Below are 21,889 nucleotides of genomic sequence, written 5' to 3'. Positions count from 1 at the left end.
CGACTTCATTTTGCTCTATCGTAGGTTCGTTGTTCACAGGTGTCTGAGATAGGTTGTTGTTAGACTTGGTTGGAGATTCTTCTTGAAGATTTTCCTCGCCATCTGGTTCCTCAATGACAGGTGCTCTTAAAAGGCGTTCAGACACGAAATCTTCTTCTTTAAACTTGTCTCGATTTACTGGATGAATGCCTGTGCTTTCAAAGCCTGATATGGCTTTTTCTATGGTTGCCACATTCATATAAGCTTGGTTGAAAATGTGAGCAATGTCGTAGGGTGTAATTTTCTGATAAGCATTAGCCCTCATAAACTTGTCGCACTCCTTATTGAAAGCGCTTTTCAGTGGAGCATAAAAGGACACATCTAGTGGCTGGATCTTGTGTGATGTGTGAGGAGGTATCGACAGAATGTGAATGTGATTCTTGCGGCAGAATGTGTAGCTGTCCAAGGAAATGTGGCTCCCATGGTTGTCCAGAATTAGGAGAACCGGTTCGTCTTCAGTTGGTTTGCAAAACCGCTTAAAATGTTGTAACCAGTCCAAAAAAAGATGCTCATTAGACCAGCCGTTGTGAGAGCAACCATAAATCGAACCGGGTGGTCCACCGTGTTCAAGAAGTGGCGTCATTCTTTTGCGAGGAAAAATAAACATCGGGGGTACATACTGGCCGGATGCACTGAAGGCACAGACTACGGTGATGTTTCGTCCTCTTTCCCAACTAGTTACCCCACCAACTTGTTTCTGGCCCTTTGGCGCTAGAATGTGGCCAGGCTTCTGAACTGATGAAATCCCCGTTTCATCCATGTTGAAGACTCGACTGGCTGGGAATTTGTATTTGTCCATTAGATTTTCAAGGTTCTTAAAAAATAAGTCTACTTCAGATTTGTTGAAGCCTATTACTCTGCTAAGACTTGTAGCAGATGGTTTCCGCAAACTGATCTGAGGATTTCTTTTTCGAAATCCTGCAACCCAATCCTCGCCATCTGGGTTTCCTTATTAAATCTGTGGCTGACATTTAGCTCTTCTGCTACAGAAAACACCAACCGCCGCAAGTCTGTTATGGTAATTCCATAGAACATGTTAGCTAAATCGATAACTCTGGCTGTTAACTTCTTTTCCTGCTCTTCATTAAACACAGGCTTTCTCCCCATACAAGGCTTGCACGTTTTTTCTGATTTTAGTCTGTCCCGTAACGTTGACCTTGGAATGGCAAACTGTACAGCTACACTTTTTACTGATTTTCCCTCTGAAACCAGCCGGACAGCTTGTTTTAATGTTTCTTCTGTCCATTTGGCCTTATCACTTATTCTTTTCCGGATACGTGGCATCTGGAAAGAAAACAGATAGGTTGTAGGACCAATATATGAAATCACGATTTTATGGGGTTATGCCGCCACCCAGCCAAGGATGGCGGCATAACCCCGGTAAGACAAAATGGCGTAGATGGCTTGTTTAGGGGAAGGTAGCAAGCCTAGCGTCCAAACTAACAACTTCAAAACATAGCCAAATAGTTGCTCTTTTCAACTATATATAACTGATTTATCTAACTTAAGGATGACAGTCACTTACCTCTTAGTTTCAGAAGACGCAAAATTAGATGACACTCACTGAAAATCGTATTTTTTGTTATAACTGTACACCAACACAACGCACGGCCATAAGCGTCTCTACTACTGATTGTTGTGTTTCCCGCTAGGGGTCAGCACTCACAGCCCCCCTCCACACTCAACCGCTGGCGAGATACAAGGGGTGGCGGCATTGCCCAGTATGGCGCGATTCCCCCGGTCTCCCCTACAAGGAGCGGTACCATTGAATTTTTGACGCGCGAGGAGGAAAGTGCAGTTAATCTCTCGGATAAATGTGCTTGGGCTGAAGAAATAAAGTTCTTACGCAAATAAAGAGGAGAACGAAATGCAGTTATTGGTGGAATAGATTTCAATATATTCAAGAAGAAATGAAAAGATGTGGTTCTCCGCTCCTTTTGTTGCATTAGCTCCCATCAGTGACCCGTAGTTCCTACAAAGACTTGTTAATTACGAAAGTGTTAACCTAGACATAGCGAAAGCAGCACAAAAGAGGTTTTCAAACTACTTGTGGTACATGAGTGAGGAGTTGGTAGGCCTGTCCTTCTTTGACGGATCCATTTCTAGGTGTGAAAAAAAACGTGATACTCCGTATGTGGTCTTGTGTAGGAAAATATGATCCACCGAAGAAGGCATTATATAAACGTAAAGACATGACTAAGGTATCTATACCAAATTTTGTCACCACTAATTCGAGAAAGCTATTTAATGTATTGTAAATATGCATTGCATTCTTTGATGTGAACATACGAGAATGGGATGAACATACAAGAACGATTTGCAAATTATTCGGGGTCATCAAGTGGGAAATGATTGTGCAGCGAGAGGAGTGAAACTAATTCAAGATTTTTGGACGTTGAAGGAAGAGAGCTTTCAAAATTTATTACTAAGAGTGACTTTTCATCGCAATACAATCCTTACGTGCGGAAAGGCACATTCATTGCCAAATGTAGGATGTCAGTGAAAAATTAGAAATACAATGAAAATCTATTTTATTTTGGTTAATGTACCGAAATTCATGGACAGAGTGAAAATAAATTGATCTCTTGGATTGGAAGTATTGTTATGGCAATTAAATTCTTTCTAAGGTAAGCACATTTCTTCAGAGGCTAGATCTTGACATCAGGAGCAAAGTCTTTGCCGAGGGAGGGGAGGGGGTTGAGGGGAAGTCTCTGGTAAGTGGTGCGGGACATACCTCAGCGATGCCGCGGTGCGGGGTGGCGCCCTAGGGGGGAGATTGCATTACGACGGGCGATATCTCCTAAACGCTTAGAGATAGGTTAAAACAAACAGAAAATCGGTCCTACAGATCTTAACTTTTACGTTTTACATAGGAATAGTGCTTTTTCGGCCCCAAAAAACTCAAATGAGGGTCCTTAGTACTTAGGGCCCTTGGGGCACGGGTTGCCGTTATTTTAAAGTAACCAAATTTAAACACGTGAATATAAACATCATTTGGATCATTTTGAGACCAGGAAAACATAACTTTTCGCAAATCTGAAAAATAAGGGCCGGCCTAGTGACCATGATACCAGGATCAGTGGCGCGGACTCCATGGGGCCTGAGGGGGCCCAAGCCCCACAAAAATTCATTATGGGTGTGAGGAAAAATGTGTCAGGCTTGTCGATTTTCCCCGGAGTGTTCAGATATCGAGATTAAAGTTATCAGGGTTCTAATGTTGATCATATGACTCTTCTAAAATGCTTAAAAAACTTAAAATTCAATGCTTATAAAGTTTCCCGGGGCAAAATCCCTGGTTTAGGCCCCCCCAATATTTTTTCTAAGTCGGCACCCCTGACCAGGATCAAATGATCACTGAGCAAAGGGAGGCTGAAAGCTCCCAACGTAAATGTGTCTTAAGTTGATAGCCAATATAGATCACCTGGGTTAGCAGTATTACATATCATATTTCCTTTTGATGCTGTCCCATCGCAAGGTTTTTTTTTTTGAGGGGCATGTAGCCCCAGCTTTTTTTCAAATAGTGCCACTATGTAGCAAACAAAGAAACAAATTTGTGCCTGAGACTAACATTATAATTCCATTTTCAGCATTTTCCAGTGCTTGGGGGTCTTTAAGAAGAGGAGCTAGTGTCTTTGGTCTGGTGAGAAGAACCTGAAATAACCTAGTTCTACTGATCATGGCTGAAGCTGTGACAGGTAATTTGCAGCAAGAATCTTTGGTGATGCATATACATCCTCTTTGCTCATTACTCTCATGCCAAAAGTTTGCTCCATATTTTATATCTTGCATTGGCCGTTTTTAATTCCCATGGAACTTCTCCCAGTTATAATTTGGCTGCTTATGCTATCCATTATTTTTTCAAATTTTGGTTACACTTTTTCTCGCATCTTTCAAGTGTGTGTGATGCAGCATATGTGTCCTCGTTATTGTGTTACAACATCTGCTTTTATCATGCTGTAGGGAGAGGCAGTGGCATACATAACAAAGCAGTATTAGAGGTATTACTCTGATCTCCAGCTGTTTCCATTTACTATAGAGCCATTGTCCTCATCCTTCTTCTATAATATGTTTCTACCCCTTTCATACCTTACGTACAAATTTATTTGTATGTTTTTGCTTGAGGTGTCAGAACGCATGACCAAATTTTCGATGGCACAATCACCCTCCTCAAGAGTTAGGAATAAGAATGAGGTTAGAGGCAAGACCAAGCTCATAAATGTCAATGACTAAAAATTTATTCCCAGTAAATCAATATGGATGCAAGAATGTCCTTCCGAATCAAATAATAGAATGTTACCCTAAGTTTAAAGAAAATTTATTGCAAAACATATGACATCGGAAGTCACTGTTCTTCCATTATAACATATTTACACAAGGCCATTTATAATGATTATATGATCGAATTTGCCCATGGAAATAGCTTATGGTTACAATTATAACAGTAAATTACAGCATTTGGAAGAGCTCTCTTTGTATTTGCATATTTTAAAACCAGGATTTATGCTCATGTGATATTGTTTACATTTTTCATTATAGATGCCTTCGTACAAGAAGCCGAGGAGACACTTGATCATTTCAAGGAAAAAGCTTTTAAATGTATAATGCAAAATCTTGACATGATTTTTGAATCATTCGAGGAAAAATCTGAAAGAAATAAACAGGTGAAAATGTTGGAAGATGCTTTATTGCAACACTGCATTTTAGACATAGAAAGCAGAAGGAAGAAAGATCTTTTAGAGTGCATAAAATCGAAGTATTTAGGGCAAAAGGAACCAAAAAACTTTGATTGCGTTGAAGAGTATAAAAAAAACAAGTCTAAAATGGAGAAAGTACATCCAGCAGAGGCAAGAAACCACCCCAAATTCGTCATCTTTATGGATCGGGTAAAGGCACTTGAAAACCGTCCGTCTACAGCACAATTGAACACTGATTAAGAAGAACTAGAAAGATACGTGTCTACAGCACAAATAAAAGATTTCGGAAAAATGAACTGTTTCATTCTTAGATCCCTGATGGCATTAAATTAGCAACTTACAACTGCACTTATACCTGATTTTCCCATAAGATATCTCTAATTTTCACAGCTAACAGTGGAAGTACCAAATTGCTCTGAATATTGTCCCCCTTTTGAGCCATAAATCTCTAAGAGACAAATAATAAGGAGACCGCATTTGAGTCATCCTTTCTTCCAAAATTGAATCGTCAAACATTAAGTGCAGTGGCATAGAGGGCCCTGGGGAGAAAAATAACATGGACTATTCTCCAAGATAAATTCAAGTCAAAGCTTAGAATAATATTTAATTAAGATATTCAAAAAACTGTAAAAGTGGAAGAAATGGAGGACATTACATTTGCTAATCTAAGTGCAGGGGGTGGAATTTTATTTGAATAAAATATGTAGCATGGATATAATTAATGATAGATCCCATAAACAGAAATATGAAATTGTAATGAAATTTAAAAATATGGTCCGAAGTAGTAAAAAGTGAGCTTGGAAAAATAAATATTTGACACAAAAAAATGTCCCTAAAATGGAAACGTTGGATTGCAATCAATGGCATTTGAAAACTTGATCCAGAGGGGTTGAAAAAGTAATTAAAATTTGACACATTTCCCATGATTAAGCAAGCAAAAAATGAAACATCTCAAGGTCTTGGAAATCTTGTCCATAAGGGTGGACTATGTATTTATTTCTGCAAAAATATTTAGAATGATCATCGGCCCAAAAAATAGTAAGTTCTAAGGTAATGAAATGGAACGTATGATCTAATGGGGTGTAAAATATATTTGGGTGAAAAATATATAGAATGGTAAATATCCCAAAATTGGAAGGTTATGCACTCAAAAATTAAGTTTAACGTGGTATTTTGTGGAGGGGGCGATGAGCAAAGGTTGATTGCACCGTGATCACATACCTTCCATCTATGCCCTTCCATCTATGCCCGCGAGGAAAGGGTATAGATGGAAGGGTGGAGAGAAATGGGCATCAGCATTAGCCTCCTCTTTCACAAAATGTACCAAGTGGACCACAGCTTAGCATTTCATCTGACAGACTGAGTGTTTCATATTAATAATAGCCCTCAACGTAGCACAAAAACATGGACAGGGTACCCTCTGAAAACTCTCTGCCAGCGCCAGGACTTAAACCTGCATTCACCAATTGTGATACCAACACTCTAGTCACCAGACCAACCCAATCCATCGAAAATTATGAGAGGAAGAAAATTTATTTGGGTAAAAATACTTAAGATTTCTCATATAGCAACATGGGAGCAACCTGAAAGATGCGAATCTGTCCCCCAGCAACAAAAGACATTGATTAAAAAATACTGAAAATGGCTTAACAAACCAGAAATGAAATTGCTGGAAGGTGATGTAATTGATATTTTTTTCAAAAGGGCTAAAAAATTTAATGGTATTGAAATAGCTGGGATAGTAAAACATAGATATATGTAGTAGGAGAATCTGATGGTATTACACTAGAAAATTAGAAGCAGAAGGTAAGGCTAGAGATTGAACAAAAAATATATTATGTGACTGAGTGTCTGAAAAATCAGAATATATCAATGGAGTTGGGTTCTTACAAGTTGGGAATTTTGGGTAGCAGGAAAAAAAACCAAGTGATGCAGCAAGCAGAAATTCAAGGTCGACCTTCCAGACTGCCTTAGATTCGAGCAATGAGGTGGGTATTTATCTGCCCTCCTGGCTTGGCAGCAAGCGATATCTCCAACTTGGTTACATTCGACATGCCTACATAATTACTACAACTAATGTATAAATTCATTCCACATCTTATGTTGCTGCCCACTTAAGCCTTTGAGGTCCATATGGACTACAACCATTACACAGCATAACAAAATAGGTTCTTAGGCTAATATTTATGCGTAGATTCCAGAAATGTTTATTTAAAAGTGATACCTCAGGTAGTGTCTGATATATAGTCTGGGACAAATATGTACGTATGGACGGTAAGGGTAAAATTCATTCCAAATAAGACAATCATATGTGCCGATTATGGCGTGTTTTATTACACTCTACTGGCTCAATAAATATTTTCCAAAGGCATATTTTAATATTATTTAAAATATTAAAATTCCATGCATGTTGTAATGCATGATGTGTCCATAAATTAATAAAAATAATCTTTGACCAAATATAATGGAAAAATTTCCAATTTTTTCAGAGCATCCATCAAGGCCGATCATAATAAAATTTTATTGCATATTGTTTCAAATGCGAACGTTAAGAAACATATTTTACCCATAAAAATTAATTATAAATTTAAACAATGTCAAAAAATGCAATGCAAAATGTAATTCTTTTCATATGATTGAAATCCTACGAATGGTGATAACAAAGCATACTGTTGTGAATTACAAATAAACCTGGTATATTCCACGCATCATAGTTGTTCAGTTTTCCATTTCATTTTTTCAACATTCAGCGCAACTCTTTCATCTAGGCATTTTCAATAACTTCTGCTCAGGCTATGGTGCTGACATGCTGTTCATAATACTACTGACAGGGCCAGCTAAACCACCCATCTTCATATTGGAAGAGTTTCCAATAAGGAAACTTGCTAAGATTTACTTGTACTGGAGGGGCAAAGTGGCCTTATACTCAGGATTGTAGGCAGATATAGGGGGGAGGGCATGGGGGCACGTGCCCCCCCAGACCCTTAAAAATATGCAAGATATTTAATACGGTCCCATTATCATCGCGTTCGTTTTGTATTACAAGGTATCCTTGTGTCCCCCAAGAACAAAATCCTGGATACGGGCTTGCTGGTGCCCCCCTGAAAGAAATCCTGGATCCGCCCCTGCTCAGGATTCATGCATTCATATAGCTCTGTGCATAAATAGCAGTAATTACAGCAATACCCAACATATCAAAAAATATTTGCAAGTAGAAATTAATCTATGCCTTACTGTCAATTTTATGTGATTTTTTTGATCCGTTAAATTGACCCTACCCATGAACTTGGTATAAGCTACTATTATCTCTGGACAAAGAAATTGGATCTTTTCTGCATTTTTTGTTTCCTTCTGGACACAGTGTTCCACTGAAGCATTTTTTTATTATTTTCTAATTGCACGGCGTTCCTGACGATTTCTAAATGCCTTCCAGTTATTATATTGTCAATTATTGGCAATTTACGACACTTGCATGTCAGAATCAGAAGACCAATATGTTGAGATTAATTGATTGCTGAGGCGTATTTGTCACCACGCTAAAGAATCAACTCGACATCTTGAAAAACGCACGGGAAGGGAAATTTTTAATACTTTACCCACAATTCAAAATACATATAAAACAAAAAAAGACATACTTAATAGTAATGGCAGGATTAACTCAAAGAATAAATTAAAAAACAACACACCCCTTCAATCCCGCACTTAAATGACACCGAGCAAATTTTCTAAATTTACGATAGGGCAAAGATTTTGCCAACATGTCAGTAACCATATTCTCTGACAGCATATGATGCACCAAAATTTGTCGTGTGTCTAGGAGATTCCGCACATGGTGGTATGTACTTATCAACTTGCTTTGTTCACTTCTGAAATGCAGCATTGTTTGACAGAAAAATTGTTGCCTTGTTGTCGCAAAACAACTTCACAGGATACACTTCACCAGTGAGTTCTTTTAAAAGGTTTCTTAAATAAATGGCTTCGTTCCCAGCCTTTGCCAAAGAAACATACTCGGCCTCTGTAGAGGACTGAGCCACTAAACTCTGCTTCTTTGACATCCAGGAGATGACCCCCCCACCAAAAGTGAAAACATACCCAGAGTACGACTTTCTGTCCACTGAGTCACTGCCCCAGTCCGTATCTGAGTATCCACACAGTCCCTCGTCACTTTTACAATATACAAGACAGTAGTCTAGAGTCCCTTTAAGATACCTTAGCACTCTCTTAGCACAGGCCCAATGCTCATCACCATAACAACTATTGAACTGGCTTACATAGTTTACTGCCTGTGTCATGTCGGGTCTGGACCACAGGCTTAGGTACATAAGGGACCCAATCAGGGTCTAATATGGCACATTTGGCATCTCACCCTCATTTCTTTGTAGATACAGTCCATTCTCAAAAGGGGTTTTCACTGGGTTGCACTCTTACATTCCAAACTTTGAGAGAACCTTTGTTAGATAGGCCTTTTGAGAGAGATAAATTTTATTATTCTCTCCATCATGAAAAACACTCACAACCAGAGAATATTTTAACCCTTATCCGGGCACCTCAAATCTCTAAGGTAGGGCAGGCAGGGTCCATCGGACCCTACATGTTGATTTTCTTCCTTTTGCTTAAGTGGGATACTCTGCCAGCAGAAATAAAATTAGGTTTTGTCAAATAATGCCAATGAATACAATTACATGTATTTAAAATGAATTTTAATGGTCATAGATTAAAAATTTACATGTCAATTACATACAAAAATTTGAAATCTGAAATTATTATGATTTATTCTTCATTAAAATGAACTCTAGTGCAAAAATTTAAATTCAGAGTCAATCACCATGATAGATAAAACGTATTAATATTTTATTCGGTGACGGAGACGGTCTCGCGTATGTGAGCCGGTCGAGGATAGGGTCGCGGATTAGCGACCCTTCGGAGGGTGTACACACCCATCCTGGAAGTACCTGCTCCATGGGCCCAGGAAACGCATTTTAACATTTTCGCCACATGTGAGGAGAAGGTTTCCGGAGATTGAACAGCAGTGAAAGGGTTAAGATGTTTCTAGACAAACCCAAGTTGGATCGTCTTTCAATGTGGACCTGAACTAGGCTCTCCGATACACTTTGAATAAATAATCATCTTGAATAGTGTTAATCAGCATTCCAATTTGGATGAGTATTCATCCACACCACATATGCAGCTACTCCACTCACATCCAAGACATTCATGAAGAACACAAAAGGCCAACGATTTGTGCGCCTTTTACACATGTAGGCATGTACTAACTAGTCAAAGTAATCGACTCCTCCTTTGGTGGAGTTGTAGTGATTGATAATTTCAGGTTTAGTGTTCACATCCTCCATAACTGTATTACTATGGTGCATGGTCAATAGAAGAACTACCAACCTTCTCATCTTGGGTACATATGATACTAACGTACAATTTTCGGTGAAACCAAACGATGAAGATCTAACTTCATGATTCTTATTGGCTTGAAAACTGACTGGAATAAATCGTTTATTTTTTCTTACATTTCGATCATGAGTGAGGCCATTACTGAGAAGGTTCTGTGCGAGCTCCATATGAGTGAAGTAATTGTCACACATTACATTTCTGTTCGTCTTTTGGTATGGCTCAGTTAGCTGCTGTACAACTCTTTGACCCAAACCAGGCAATGCTCTTTCCCCTCCCTCTTTTCCCAGATAAGGCATTGAGTTTAGAGGGTAAAAAGTTCCTGAATCACAGGCCCACCAAACTTTTATGGCATACTAATCTGGCTTTGAAGGCATGTATTGTTTGAATGGACATTTACCTCGGTAAGGAATGAGCTGTTCATCTACAGTGATATTTGATCCTGGCAGGTAATGTTTTTTAAAATTTGTATTTAGCCTTTCCCAGACTTCTCAAATTGGGGCGAATTTATCTTTCTGACGCCGTACTGATCTCATTGCTTTATCACCAAAGCGGATAAATGCTAACAAGAATTTGAATCTTTTCAGTCCCATGGTAGCCCTAAGTATAGGTGGTCCAAACAACTGACTTCAGAGAACATCATAGCTCATATGGTTTGATTGCAGGTGACCTGCGGTAAGAAGCAACCCAAAAAACTCTTATTTCAATACAGTCACAAGGTTTACACGCAATTTTTAACTTTTTTGATGAATTTACCCATTCAGCTTCCATATTTGTGAACTTGACAATATCCTCCACCAATATATCATCAACAAAGAGTGAAAAAGCGTCAATCGGGCTCACTAAAATTTTCCCTGGTGGTAAAACTATATTGTGTGTTTGGCCCTTTATTATGTTATGAGCTCTAGCTTGCCCCACTGGAAATGGCTGAGAATTCCCATCCTTACTGAGAAATGAAATCAGTCTTTCAGATTCTGCCGTGGCCTCTGTATCCGAGAAGTTTTCAGAATCATAATCACTTCAGATGCAGCACTTTCATTGTCATCTTCACTGGAAGTCTCCTCTTCGATAGACTGGTAATCCATATCATCGTCACTCGTTTCTCCGACATTCAGAAGTTTTTGTATGTCATCTTGAGACAAAATCTTTTGTCTACCCATGATCTAAGAAATAAAAACAACATTTTTGTTCATGTGACTTCTCAAAAATGACGAATTATTTCCTTAGTACTTTCGAGCATTGGAACTTATTTGTGCATATGATTTATTCAGGTTCTTGAAAGAAACGTGAAAATATCTGCCGTCACTCAGATGCTCACTCAGATGATGGATGGTGTTATGTTTACGAAATTGGAAAAGATGATCTAAAAATTTAAAAAGATTTAGTTCATAGATCTTCTCTAAAGTTACGAATTACTTCCCTAGTAATTTCGATCATTGAAACTTACCTGTGCATATGATGCCTTCGGGTTCGTGAAGGAAAGTTGTGAATTTCTGTTGTCACTCCAATGGCCGTGCTACTTGACGCAATGCGAATAACACACTGAGACGGTAGATCCGTATAGAAACCAAAAGCTTTGGAATCAATTATGTGCAACTGCTAATCTGTCTTTATGTACACTTTGTTACATTTTGCCCGCACTCTACTCTTGTGGTCATGTTTGCCATAGTTTGTATGGGGAAGGGTGATGGAGGGGGGGATGTAGAGGTGATAGGGGGGTAAATTCGGTAGGAGAGTGCAGGGGAAGAAGAAAACAGAAAACGATGGACACTCATCAGTGCGTTAGGATTGGAAAATACCATTGGAGGATTTTTAGGCAGGTGGTAATGATAGGAACATTCAAATTCAAAGGGTGGCATGAGATATGCTTTTTTAAATCTCTAAAGTCCTTAGGCAGACACTGCAAAGAAATTCAGAGGGTCAATGAGTTTTTAGGAAACATATTGCTCGTTTCAGTGACCATTCTCAGTAGGTTTCCCTATGACTTAGCCTTAGGGAGAAGTTCTCTTAGCATTGGCCCTTCGGCAACCACATCAAGGCATTAGAAATAAGTGAAAGAATGAATAAAAATCGTTCCCTCCTTACATTTATGGGTGCAGGTAATGATGTTTGTTCCCTAATGCTCATTCTTCACCCACTTCACTCTACTTCACCAGGATTTTTGAACCGTAATACATCGGTGGCTATGCATTCTTTACCCTTCTCCATATTTTCCCTTTTCACCTTCCCCCGCTATCTGCCCCCATCATACCACCCGCATTAGAAAAATATTCTGCGTATAGAATCTATTTATTTAATTTTTCACTAATTATAATTTCCAGCCTTGATAGCTAAAATAACCTCCGCAATTGAAGCTCACACAATCTGGCTCACTGACAAAATATGTGCATGTAAGCATCCAAGTGCAGCCTGTTGCATAACTGGTGAACACTCACCTCCTGCCATACACCATTGTGTTTGCTCTCAAGGGGACATGTTGATATATATTTGAACATTCTAAAATAATACTTGTAAAATGACAAAATTATACCTTTTATATTTACCCTATGATGTGCAACTGATCGCGTATGTGAAGGGTCCATTGGACCCTGCTTGCCCGGTTATGTTAGGAAAAGTTTAAATTTATCAAAAACAATGAAGCAATACTTTTAAAAATTCTTAAAAATACTTTTCATATGCCATATGTTAGTATGAACAAAGTCATAGAATTTCAGAGCGGAGGAATATTTTGTTATCATGTTATAACCTGAAATAAATGGTTAGGGGTTGTTGTACCCTCATTGCCCGGATGAGGGTTAAGGAGTCAAGGTCTCTCCAATCAAAACTGTATTTCAGGCTCTTCTTCTTGGTGACAAGGGTCGTGAATTACAAGAGAAAAAAGAGAATATACCCGCGAAAATATCAGCAAAAAACCACTCGCGGGTACCTTGTCGGTAGGCCTTTAAATATGCATGGGAAGTTAGGAAGTGGAGGCCATGTATCATCGACGGCTCTTGCCTAGAAATAGAATTTGTTTGTTAATAAAACGGTCTATTTCCCTACTTTAAGCAAACGATTTAAGTCCATCCTCCGTAGTAGTAGGTATATGGAATGCACTCTAGAAGCCTTTCAGTGCACCTCTTGCAGTGCCCAGCGATTGCATAATAAGAGTCATTCGTAGCAATATTTATTAATTTTACTTTCTGGAGATTTTTTTTCTATCACTTTTATATATATGATACAGATATAAAAGTGAATGAGACAATATTGCATCCACACGCCTGCCGCGTCGCCGTACTCTCCAGAACCGGATTCGACCGCACGCTCGAAAAAACGATTTAAAATTCGGGGGTTGCAAGTTGGTGCAAGGTTTTACTCTAGATTCACAATGTAGAAGCTTCATAAAACGACAGGATTTCAGTCACTTGGCGGATTTCCGTGGCAATATCTACTTTTTCTCTACGTTTATGTAAAAAAATGGCTTGAAAAGAGAACCCTCCATTTTGTTATATATCTATGGTTATTGATGAAAAAATCATTAAAAACCCTTCAAATTGAAGACAAATAAGTGTCAATTAAGGTGTTATAACTGTTTTGTCGATAAAACTATTCATAAAACCACTGCCCAAGGATAAAGTTGGCAATTTTCAGAAAAAATCGAGGGTGGCCGTTTTTCGCTATATTTGTTCCACTTTGACCTCACATAGATTGTTAACGTCTTAACATAGGAAAGAAATAATCCGGAAAGTATTGTACAATTTACTTGAAAATACGTATGCGAAATTTCAACTTCCTAGCGCAAAAAAATCGTTTTTGAGATTTTAGCCAGCTTTTTTCGATTCTAGACCACTGTGCGGCGTCGGCATTAGCCTGCTCTTAACGAAGGACGATAAGGGGACCAGGGCTTATAGTGTTTCATCTAACAGACGGAGCGTTGCGCTTGAAATGTCCTACGCACATCATTCAGACAGTCTCTGAAAATTCTCTGCCTCCCCCTAGAATTTGAACGCGAGCCCACCAATGTATAAATTATATAAAGTTCAGTCTTTGAAGATTTCTGCCTACTTCCTTTTTGAAACTAAATCAATTACCATGAAATTTTGCACACAGAGAAACCAGCACATAGTAATTTACATGACAGAAAATACAGAGGTTAAATCTACACATTTAATCCACAAATGGTAAATATCCTTAAAATAAAAAAGAATTTGTCCCCCTAGCCTAATTGTTTGATATTCACATACATGTGGCTTAGTCTGGGTTGAGCACGACCTTCACCTATCCTGGACAATCTACCCCAGAAATTTGAGGTGCAATCAACAAAGGCATACTGTTCTTGTTCCGAAAATAGCATGATAAAACCTCGAAGGGCTAATCACTCCCATTCTATTGTTTGCTCTTGTCACTCACAACTCGTTTTAAATTTACGCTACTCGTGATCAAATAAGGGTGATTCGCTCATGAATGGATCACATCCTCGTTTATTTTTCCACCAATTTAATAACGGCAACATTTATTTTTTTTGTCACCAGCAATCAATAGGGAGTGCAGTATCCTGATGTGTAGACCACCTACCTAGTTGCTGACCGAGGAGTCTCGGGATTGTATGAACCCCTCCAAAACAAAATCCTCGAATTGCACAGTGGCTTAGGAAAGGAACTGGGCCCCCTGCATCAGGGACGCAGCTAGGAATGAAGGCTTGGGAGGGGGGGTTAGGTGCAACTAATACCGGGGTGTATGGGGTGTGGAATACCCACCAGGATAGTATGCCGGGAATATCAGAAAAAGGAAAATATGAATGAAAGTATTTATAAAATAGTTGCACGCTATGGAACAGTTTAACATATCTTAAAATGTCGGATTGAACCCAGTTTAGGAGTTATTTACGTTAACAGTAATCAGTGGCGGCTGGTGGTAATATGTCCAGGGTAGGGGCGCAGCTAGGGATTTAGGCTGGCGGGAGTTTAGGTACAACTAATACCGGGGTGTGTGGGATATGGAATACCCACCAGGATAAAGGGTAGGTATGAGATTAATAAATTGCGGTATTTTAAGATAAATGGTGAGTTTTGCGGCTTTCTGAGGGATATTTTATTAATCCCTACACTATTCCATTAGTAATATCAATCCAAATAAGTAAAATGGATTAAACTTAAAAATTTCTCTGAGCTCTGGGGGGGGGGGTTATCCCCCCAAAACCCCCCTCGTTGCGCAACTGCCCTGCACTGAGTGCTTGAATTCTACGCGGCCGTAAATAAGTCTATGGAGGATATTATTCTCACCTTTTCAAACCAACGCGTTGAGCTGAGCCATTTACGCTGATTTGTATGACTTTCCAGATGATCAAACCAGATTTCTCTTCAAACTGTGAACCACGTACACTTTTAATGAATATGATAATGAAATACACCTGCAAGATAAAATTTTTAAATGAGCGGCCTTTTGCCTCCATGGGAAACTCGTAGAGGTAAAAGTAACGCGTGGCTTAGCGATGCATCATTTGAGTAAAGCCGAGAGAAGAGCATAATATTTTTCTAAAAATCCCTTCGCGTTTTGATGCGGAACAGGAAAAAACCAACCCTTTTATTTAGTTCTCTATCTAGATTATTTTGCATCTTAGAGTTCCACTCCTCTGTTACTATTGCTTTCCTGGAAAAGGCAATATGGAACATTTTCAAACTCTCCATTATTTTTATATTACGATTCTTAAATTTTCATATAGATGTCTTCCTTGCAGATAGTTTTGCGTACTATTTACAGTAACTTTTGAGGTTGACGACACGTTTCCGTGTTAACAATTTTTACAGGAAGTATTTTATGCTTGCTGTTGTGAGTTGATTTCTCTAAAATTGCGGGTAAAATCTACAGACAGGTAAATATACAGACGTTCATGATATATTTTAATTTCCAATTTTCCTAATTTTTATAGTGTTACTGTGAATTTGGAGTTATTAATCATACTTTTGATCAATATTTTTATTTCCACTGCCAATATTTTATCTACACTCGTTGAGAGTCAGCTGAAGGGGAAAAAAATGCTGGTTTCCCCTGTTTGTGTTTGGGATAGATGCAGCCTGCCAAAATGCTTGGAGAGTTCTCAAAGAAAATAAGACCGGAGAATTTTGTTAATGTGTCGCCATGAGTAGTATTATGCAACTTACTGTGGACTGTGAACTATCCACCTTCGCAAAGTGCTCCCGCGAGGAGCTATGGCCACAAAATTTCCCCTTGAAATTCGGCTTTCTGTTGATGTAGATGAACATGTCAGACAGCATTGTTCTCTATGTCATTGTGCTATATGCCACCAGAGGACAAGGATTATGGGCACAAAATGTGAAGTTGGCCTTAATATCCATTTCTGGTGTGAGTTCCATGGGGGAAAATAAATTCCGGAAACGTTCACTTTTCGGTTTTGAGGTTCAATCTCTTGTGTCAAGTGTCTCCTGACTTCGATGCACAGTATAAGTGTTACACAAAAAACTAGTTAAAAGTAATTTCAAATACTTAATTTTTGTTTTCAAATATGTATAATGAAAATCAATATAAATCATGAAAATCCCCTTTTATATTTCACATCGTTAAAAAAATAAGCTAATTGCCCAACGTCACCTGAGGTTGACACCCTTCCTGTCTCAAAACCAAAGTAAAAAAATTATTAATAAAACAACTTAAACGACCTGATAGAGATGTTTTTAACTCAAAACGACAAAATTAATATTATTGTACTAAAACCACTGACCATGGGAACTGACGGGTAAATAGTACGAGGGAAAAATGACGTTTTAAATCTCTCTGTTTTGCAATCTATTTCCTATAGTTTCTTCTCGTGATCACGTCTATCACAGTACGACGGTAAATGTGGATATGTTTCACGTCGTCTGAGAAAATATTCTCCAAATTTACTAAGTACATTTCTATTATACTCACATCTACATAATACTCTGCGAGCCACCTCAAGGATGTTTGGCAGGGGGTGATCAATCACCAGCATGCAGCATGCAATTGGATTCCCGCATACACACCACACGGTCCAAAAACGTTACGCACACAAAAAAATTATACTACCACATGCTGTTAGAAATAATTATAAAATGAAGAAACATGCATTAAGTTACACACAAGTTACTAGGCTACTCTACAAGTCATCTAATCTATTTGTGAGTTAAAACACTGCCGTTATAATCTCTTATTGATCGTGGAAAAAGATACATTCTGAATCTGTCTGTTCCACAGTCTATCTCTCTTATTTAATTTATACGATCTTATCTTCCGTTGTATGTTAGCGTTCGTAAGTTCGTAAGATGGCTAACTTCATTAGAAAAGACACTGCTATTTAATTTTATTAAAGGTTTAGTCTATTTTTCAATCTACGGTCCGACAGAGATTCCAATCCGATTTTATCTAAGAGGTCAGTTACACTAATAAGACAATCGTAAGAACATTTCACGCACCTGCAACTTTATCGTTGCACTTTCGTAATATTCTTATTACAAAACCTATTTTACGATTAGCTTGACCTGTTATTTCCTGAATATTTTTTATTTTATCCCAAGATAGATCATAATTGAGTCTAACTCCTAGATATTTCACGGATTCAAAAGTCTCTATTTAGGTACCCCGAATGATATAGCTATGTCGCGGGGAGTTATTATTTTTCCGGAATTTCATTACTTCTCCTTCGTTAAAATTTTATTCTAACTGCTATGCATCGCAATACGCTTTTATAGCCGCAAGCTCTTTCCTTAGTTCATCCGTATCTTTACTAAAACGGACTTCCCTGTAAACGACAGTATCGCCTGAAATTTCCAATTTCAGGCGATACTATCGTTTACAGGGAAGTCCGTTTGTTAATGTTACCTTTATTAATGAATTCAAGCAAAAATAATTAAGATTGATATTAATCGAAAGAACAATAAGGTTCTAGTAATAACACGAAATATGTGACACGAGCTCCAGCCTCTAAACTGTTCAATAACGCTAACGTTGGGCTTTCAATCGCCCTTAACCACTGGCTGAACCTCTTTTCCGAATCCCTTGCCTTTTAAATGCAGCCATTCTTAAAAAGAATAAGACCGCACTTACCCTATTTTTAACTTTTATGTGGCTGATTATGATTGAAAATGATTTGAAACCTATAGAGAAACACAAAACCAATAAACAATTAAAAAAATTGTAAGAAATATTTCCGCATCGAGGACTCGAACTTGTGACAACATCATCCAATATTGCGGTTTTACTCCGCTATGCTACCACAACTAACTCCAGTTAAAGTATTATGATACTTAAAATATAAACCAACAAGGAAAACCGGAGAAAGTACGGAATAATCAATCGTTTCGTTTCATTTCATAGAATAATCAATGACTATTTCATGGAATGACCAATTCGATAATAACACCTCCCTCTGAGTGAATTTATCTTCACCCGAAAACTGAATACGTTCGGTGAGTATTCTAGGAAAACAAAAATAGTAAGGGAAACCAAAATTCCACGAGAACCAAAAGTGGCGCCACAAAAGTTGTCATAAAACGTTTAAAAGTGACTGCACAACTTAAGTCCCGAAGAGTTTCTCTTGGCAATGGAGACTTCGGAATACTTTGATGTAAAATTTCCTGACACATTTACGAACTGTTTGACCCATTTATTAGAGTATTTTGAATTCGTTGCATAGTTACACTTCTATTCACTACATTTAAGCAATTCGAACCGGTCGAGGATAAGGTGGAATTGAATAAATAACCACTTAGTAACTTGGTATAATTTGGAAATATCATATTTTTATTTAGCACTCTTGGCCACAGAGATAAAATACACAAAAGTCTGATGGAATTAATAATACGATTGGATTAATTATGTCGTAAGTACTGTCATCCTTTGCTTTTTATTTTTGCGTATTAATAAATTAATATTAGTTTAGATTTACAATTATTTATTTTGGCATACACCTAGAACAGGGCAGCATAAACAAGCGCAGCGTTTTAATTTTAACCAAAGATATTCCTAACCTAAAAAATGATTCCGGTACTTTCAGGATAAAATGTAATTAAAATATGTTGGAATTCATAAAATACTTGCGAATCATTTTCAGCAATTTACCTGATTATTTTCATTTTTATAATGTTAAATTGATGATAACAAAGCTAAAAATAAGTAAAGATCAGAAAATGTTTTAATATTACCCCAAAACATGGTAATAGAAATTCAACACTAAGCTGCTCTAAAAGTAACTAGCAAGATTATACACAGTTTTTCGAAGAGTAATAAAGTTTTCAGTCTCTCAGCAACTGACTGGAAGCGATAAGGATAAGGCTTGTGGAGAAGAAAGGAAAAGACTTAAAGCAAATGACCATAGCTTTCTATCGCTCCTCTAAATACACTAGCATGCCATGGTAGGCAAGGTGGAGAAAAATGTTGGAATAAACCCCCATTTAACGGAAGATATCAAGAGGAACGCAGGGTGAAAAAGGCGAGAAAAGGTCGATGACTGTGTTCCAGAGAGAACCCGCGCAGTGGAAAAGAACAGGATCACAGTCATTCCATAAATCCATCTCCTTAGGTGCAAACGAGACGGGAGAATAAGGAAGCCGCGGATTGAAGCGTCAAATTTGCATTCGACCCCACCTCCCGCACCTGCGGCCCAACAGCGGAGGAGAGTTTGGGGCGGAGGTCGCACGGGCGGAGGGGGCAGAAGACGGGGGCGGAGGAGCGGGGATCATGGCAGTCCCGGAAATACTGCGGTAGGGGGTTTCCGTGCCCCGGGCGGCAGATTTCAGAGGGGGGCAAAACTTGCAAAGTTCATTTTTAAAAAGATATTTATTTTGCTTCAAAATACACTACCACAATCAATAGATATTTTCTGATTTTGTTTTATTTTGTTGCGCATTTTATCAACTTTATAACACTGAAACTGCATTGGTATCAAATTGTTTCGTTCATTAGAAGGCACGACACAAGAGTTAACGTAACTTATGGGTGAAGACTGAGTGTTTTACTGTCATGTCTTCTACTGTGATGAATGTGTTGCCTGAGCCCTCGGCAGCGGGGCCGGAGGCGCGAAAACAGTGAATTTTACATCATTTGTATTACTTTTTTTCAATTTAAGTGTGAGTTATGTATTTATATGCATGAGTCTATTGACATAAGTATTGTTAACAAGTGTTATTCGTTAATAAAACTTCTTATAGCATTACACGGTGATACCATGTGAAATTTCAACAACCACATCTCAAAAAATAGCTTACGAAGGTATTATATTTTCGTGGTGGGGGAGGGGGAGTGAGTCGAGAAAGAGGAAACTGATCTTTGCCCGCCTGACAAAACTCATAGTTCCTGCTCAGCTGGACAGGGTGATAGGCAGTGGGCCGCTACTCTAATGTTTTATAGCCAAACTGGTCTAAATGGCACTCGTCGATACACAACTGAATCAAGACCAATTGGATTGGCAAAATAATTGTAAAATAACGAGTATTGATGATCACAAAATGCACACTCTTTCAAGGTAGAAATTAGTTTTCAAATCTGACAGCGCAACCAAGAAAACCGAAGAGAGTGCTAAGTTAATGAATTCTAGCAAAAATAATTATGATCGATCTTAATCGTAAAAGAATAGTAAGTTTCTAGTAATAACACAAAATATGGGACTCGTAGGTCCAGTCTTTAAACTGTTCAATAACGCTAACGGCGGGTTCTAAACCGGCATTAACCACTGGCTGACCCTCTTTTCCGACTCCCTTGCCTTTTAAATATAGTCATTCTTAAAAAGAATAAGACCACACTTACCCTATTTTTAACTTTTATGTGGCTGATTACAATTAAAAATTACTATATGATGCTGTTACAGCGAATTGAAAATGATTTGTAACCTATAGAGAAATATGAAACAAATAAACGAATTGTAAGCAAAATTTCAGCATCGAGGACTCAAACTAGTTACAATAGCATTCAAAATTTCAGGTTTACTGCACTAGGCTACCACAACTAATTCCAGTTAAAGTATAATGATACGTAAATTATAAACCATCAAGGAAAACCGGGGAAAGTACGGAATAAATGCACACGAAATAGTCATTAAATACGACAAGAATGAAAAGAGAATGATCATTTTTGTAAGTAATATCTCCCACTGAGTGAATATATGTTCACCCGCAAACTAAATACTTTCGGTGAGTATTCTAGAAAAACAAAAAAGTAAGGGAAACAAAGATTCCCCGGGAAGCAGAAGTGGCGCCAAAAAATTAGTCATAAAGGTTTTTCCCCATCACCCACCGTTTTCGGGGGAGCTCCCCCCCTCCAATTTTTGTCAGTTTTCGGTCATTTGAAGGAATTAAAATTATTATTTTAGCATTTAAATTTTTTCTAGGGGTTTTGAGGGGTGCGAAATCCTAAAAAATTAATATTTATGGTAAAGAGGTAGATTTGGGGCTAATTAATCTCCGTAAAATGAGTTAAAAAGCATTAAAATTATCAATTTTGCATTTTTTCGCAAATTTTCAAGTATTTAAAAAAAATTCCAGCTTCCATTTCACATCATCCTCCCCCGAATGATAAAAATATATATTAACAAGAAATAGCAGTAAAAATAAAAATGTTTTCCTGCATAGCAAAGCAACAATAATTAAAATATGTAGCAATAGCTCGGAAAATTCACTTTACCATGCTAGCCCTCGCAGTGCCTCTCCCGGTCAGGTTTGGACGGGAATTCTCTTCCTTTCGCAGCTAAAAAAAGTAAAGTAATACTTTATAATAATTTCTTATTCTACAAAAAATATAAGATTGAG

The 21,889-nt window shown here is 38.0% G+C and overlaps 1 protein-coding gene across 1 annotated transcript; it reads right to left on the bottom strand.

The window, feature by feature from the left end:
• Positions 1-8,593: 8,593 nt before the first annotated feature.
• LOC124171192 (secreted RxLR effector protein 161-like) lies at positions 8,594-9,025 on the bottom strand. Its single transcript, XM_046550330.1, has one exon. The coding sequence runs from the start codon at positions 9,023-9,025 to the stop codon at positions 8,594-8,596; it is 432 nt and encodes a 143-aa protein (XP_046406286.1).
• Positions 9,026-21,889: the final 12,864 nt, after the last annotated feature.

This window comes from Ischnura elegans, chromosome X (genome assembly GCF_921293095.1).
Source record: "Ischnura elegans chromosome X, ioIscEleg1.1, whole genome shotgun sequence".
In the NCBI taxonomy this organism is placed as follows: Eukaryota; Metazoa; Arthropoda; class Insecta; order Odonata; family Coenagrionidae; genus Ischnura; species Ischnura elegans.
Note: the sequence above shows the minus strand (reverse complement) of the source record. Positions and strands in the feature narration are given on the sequence as shown.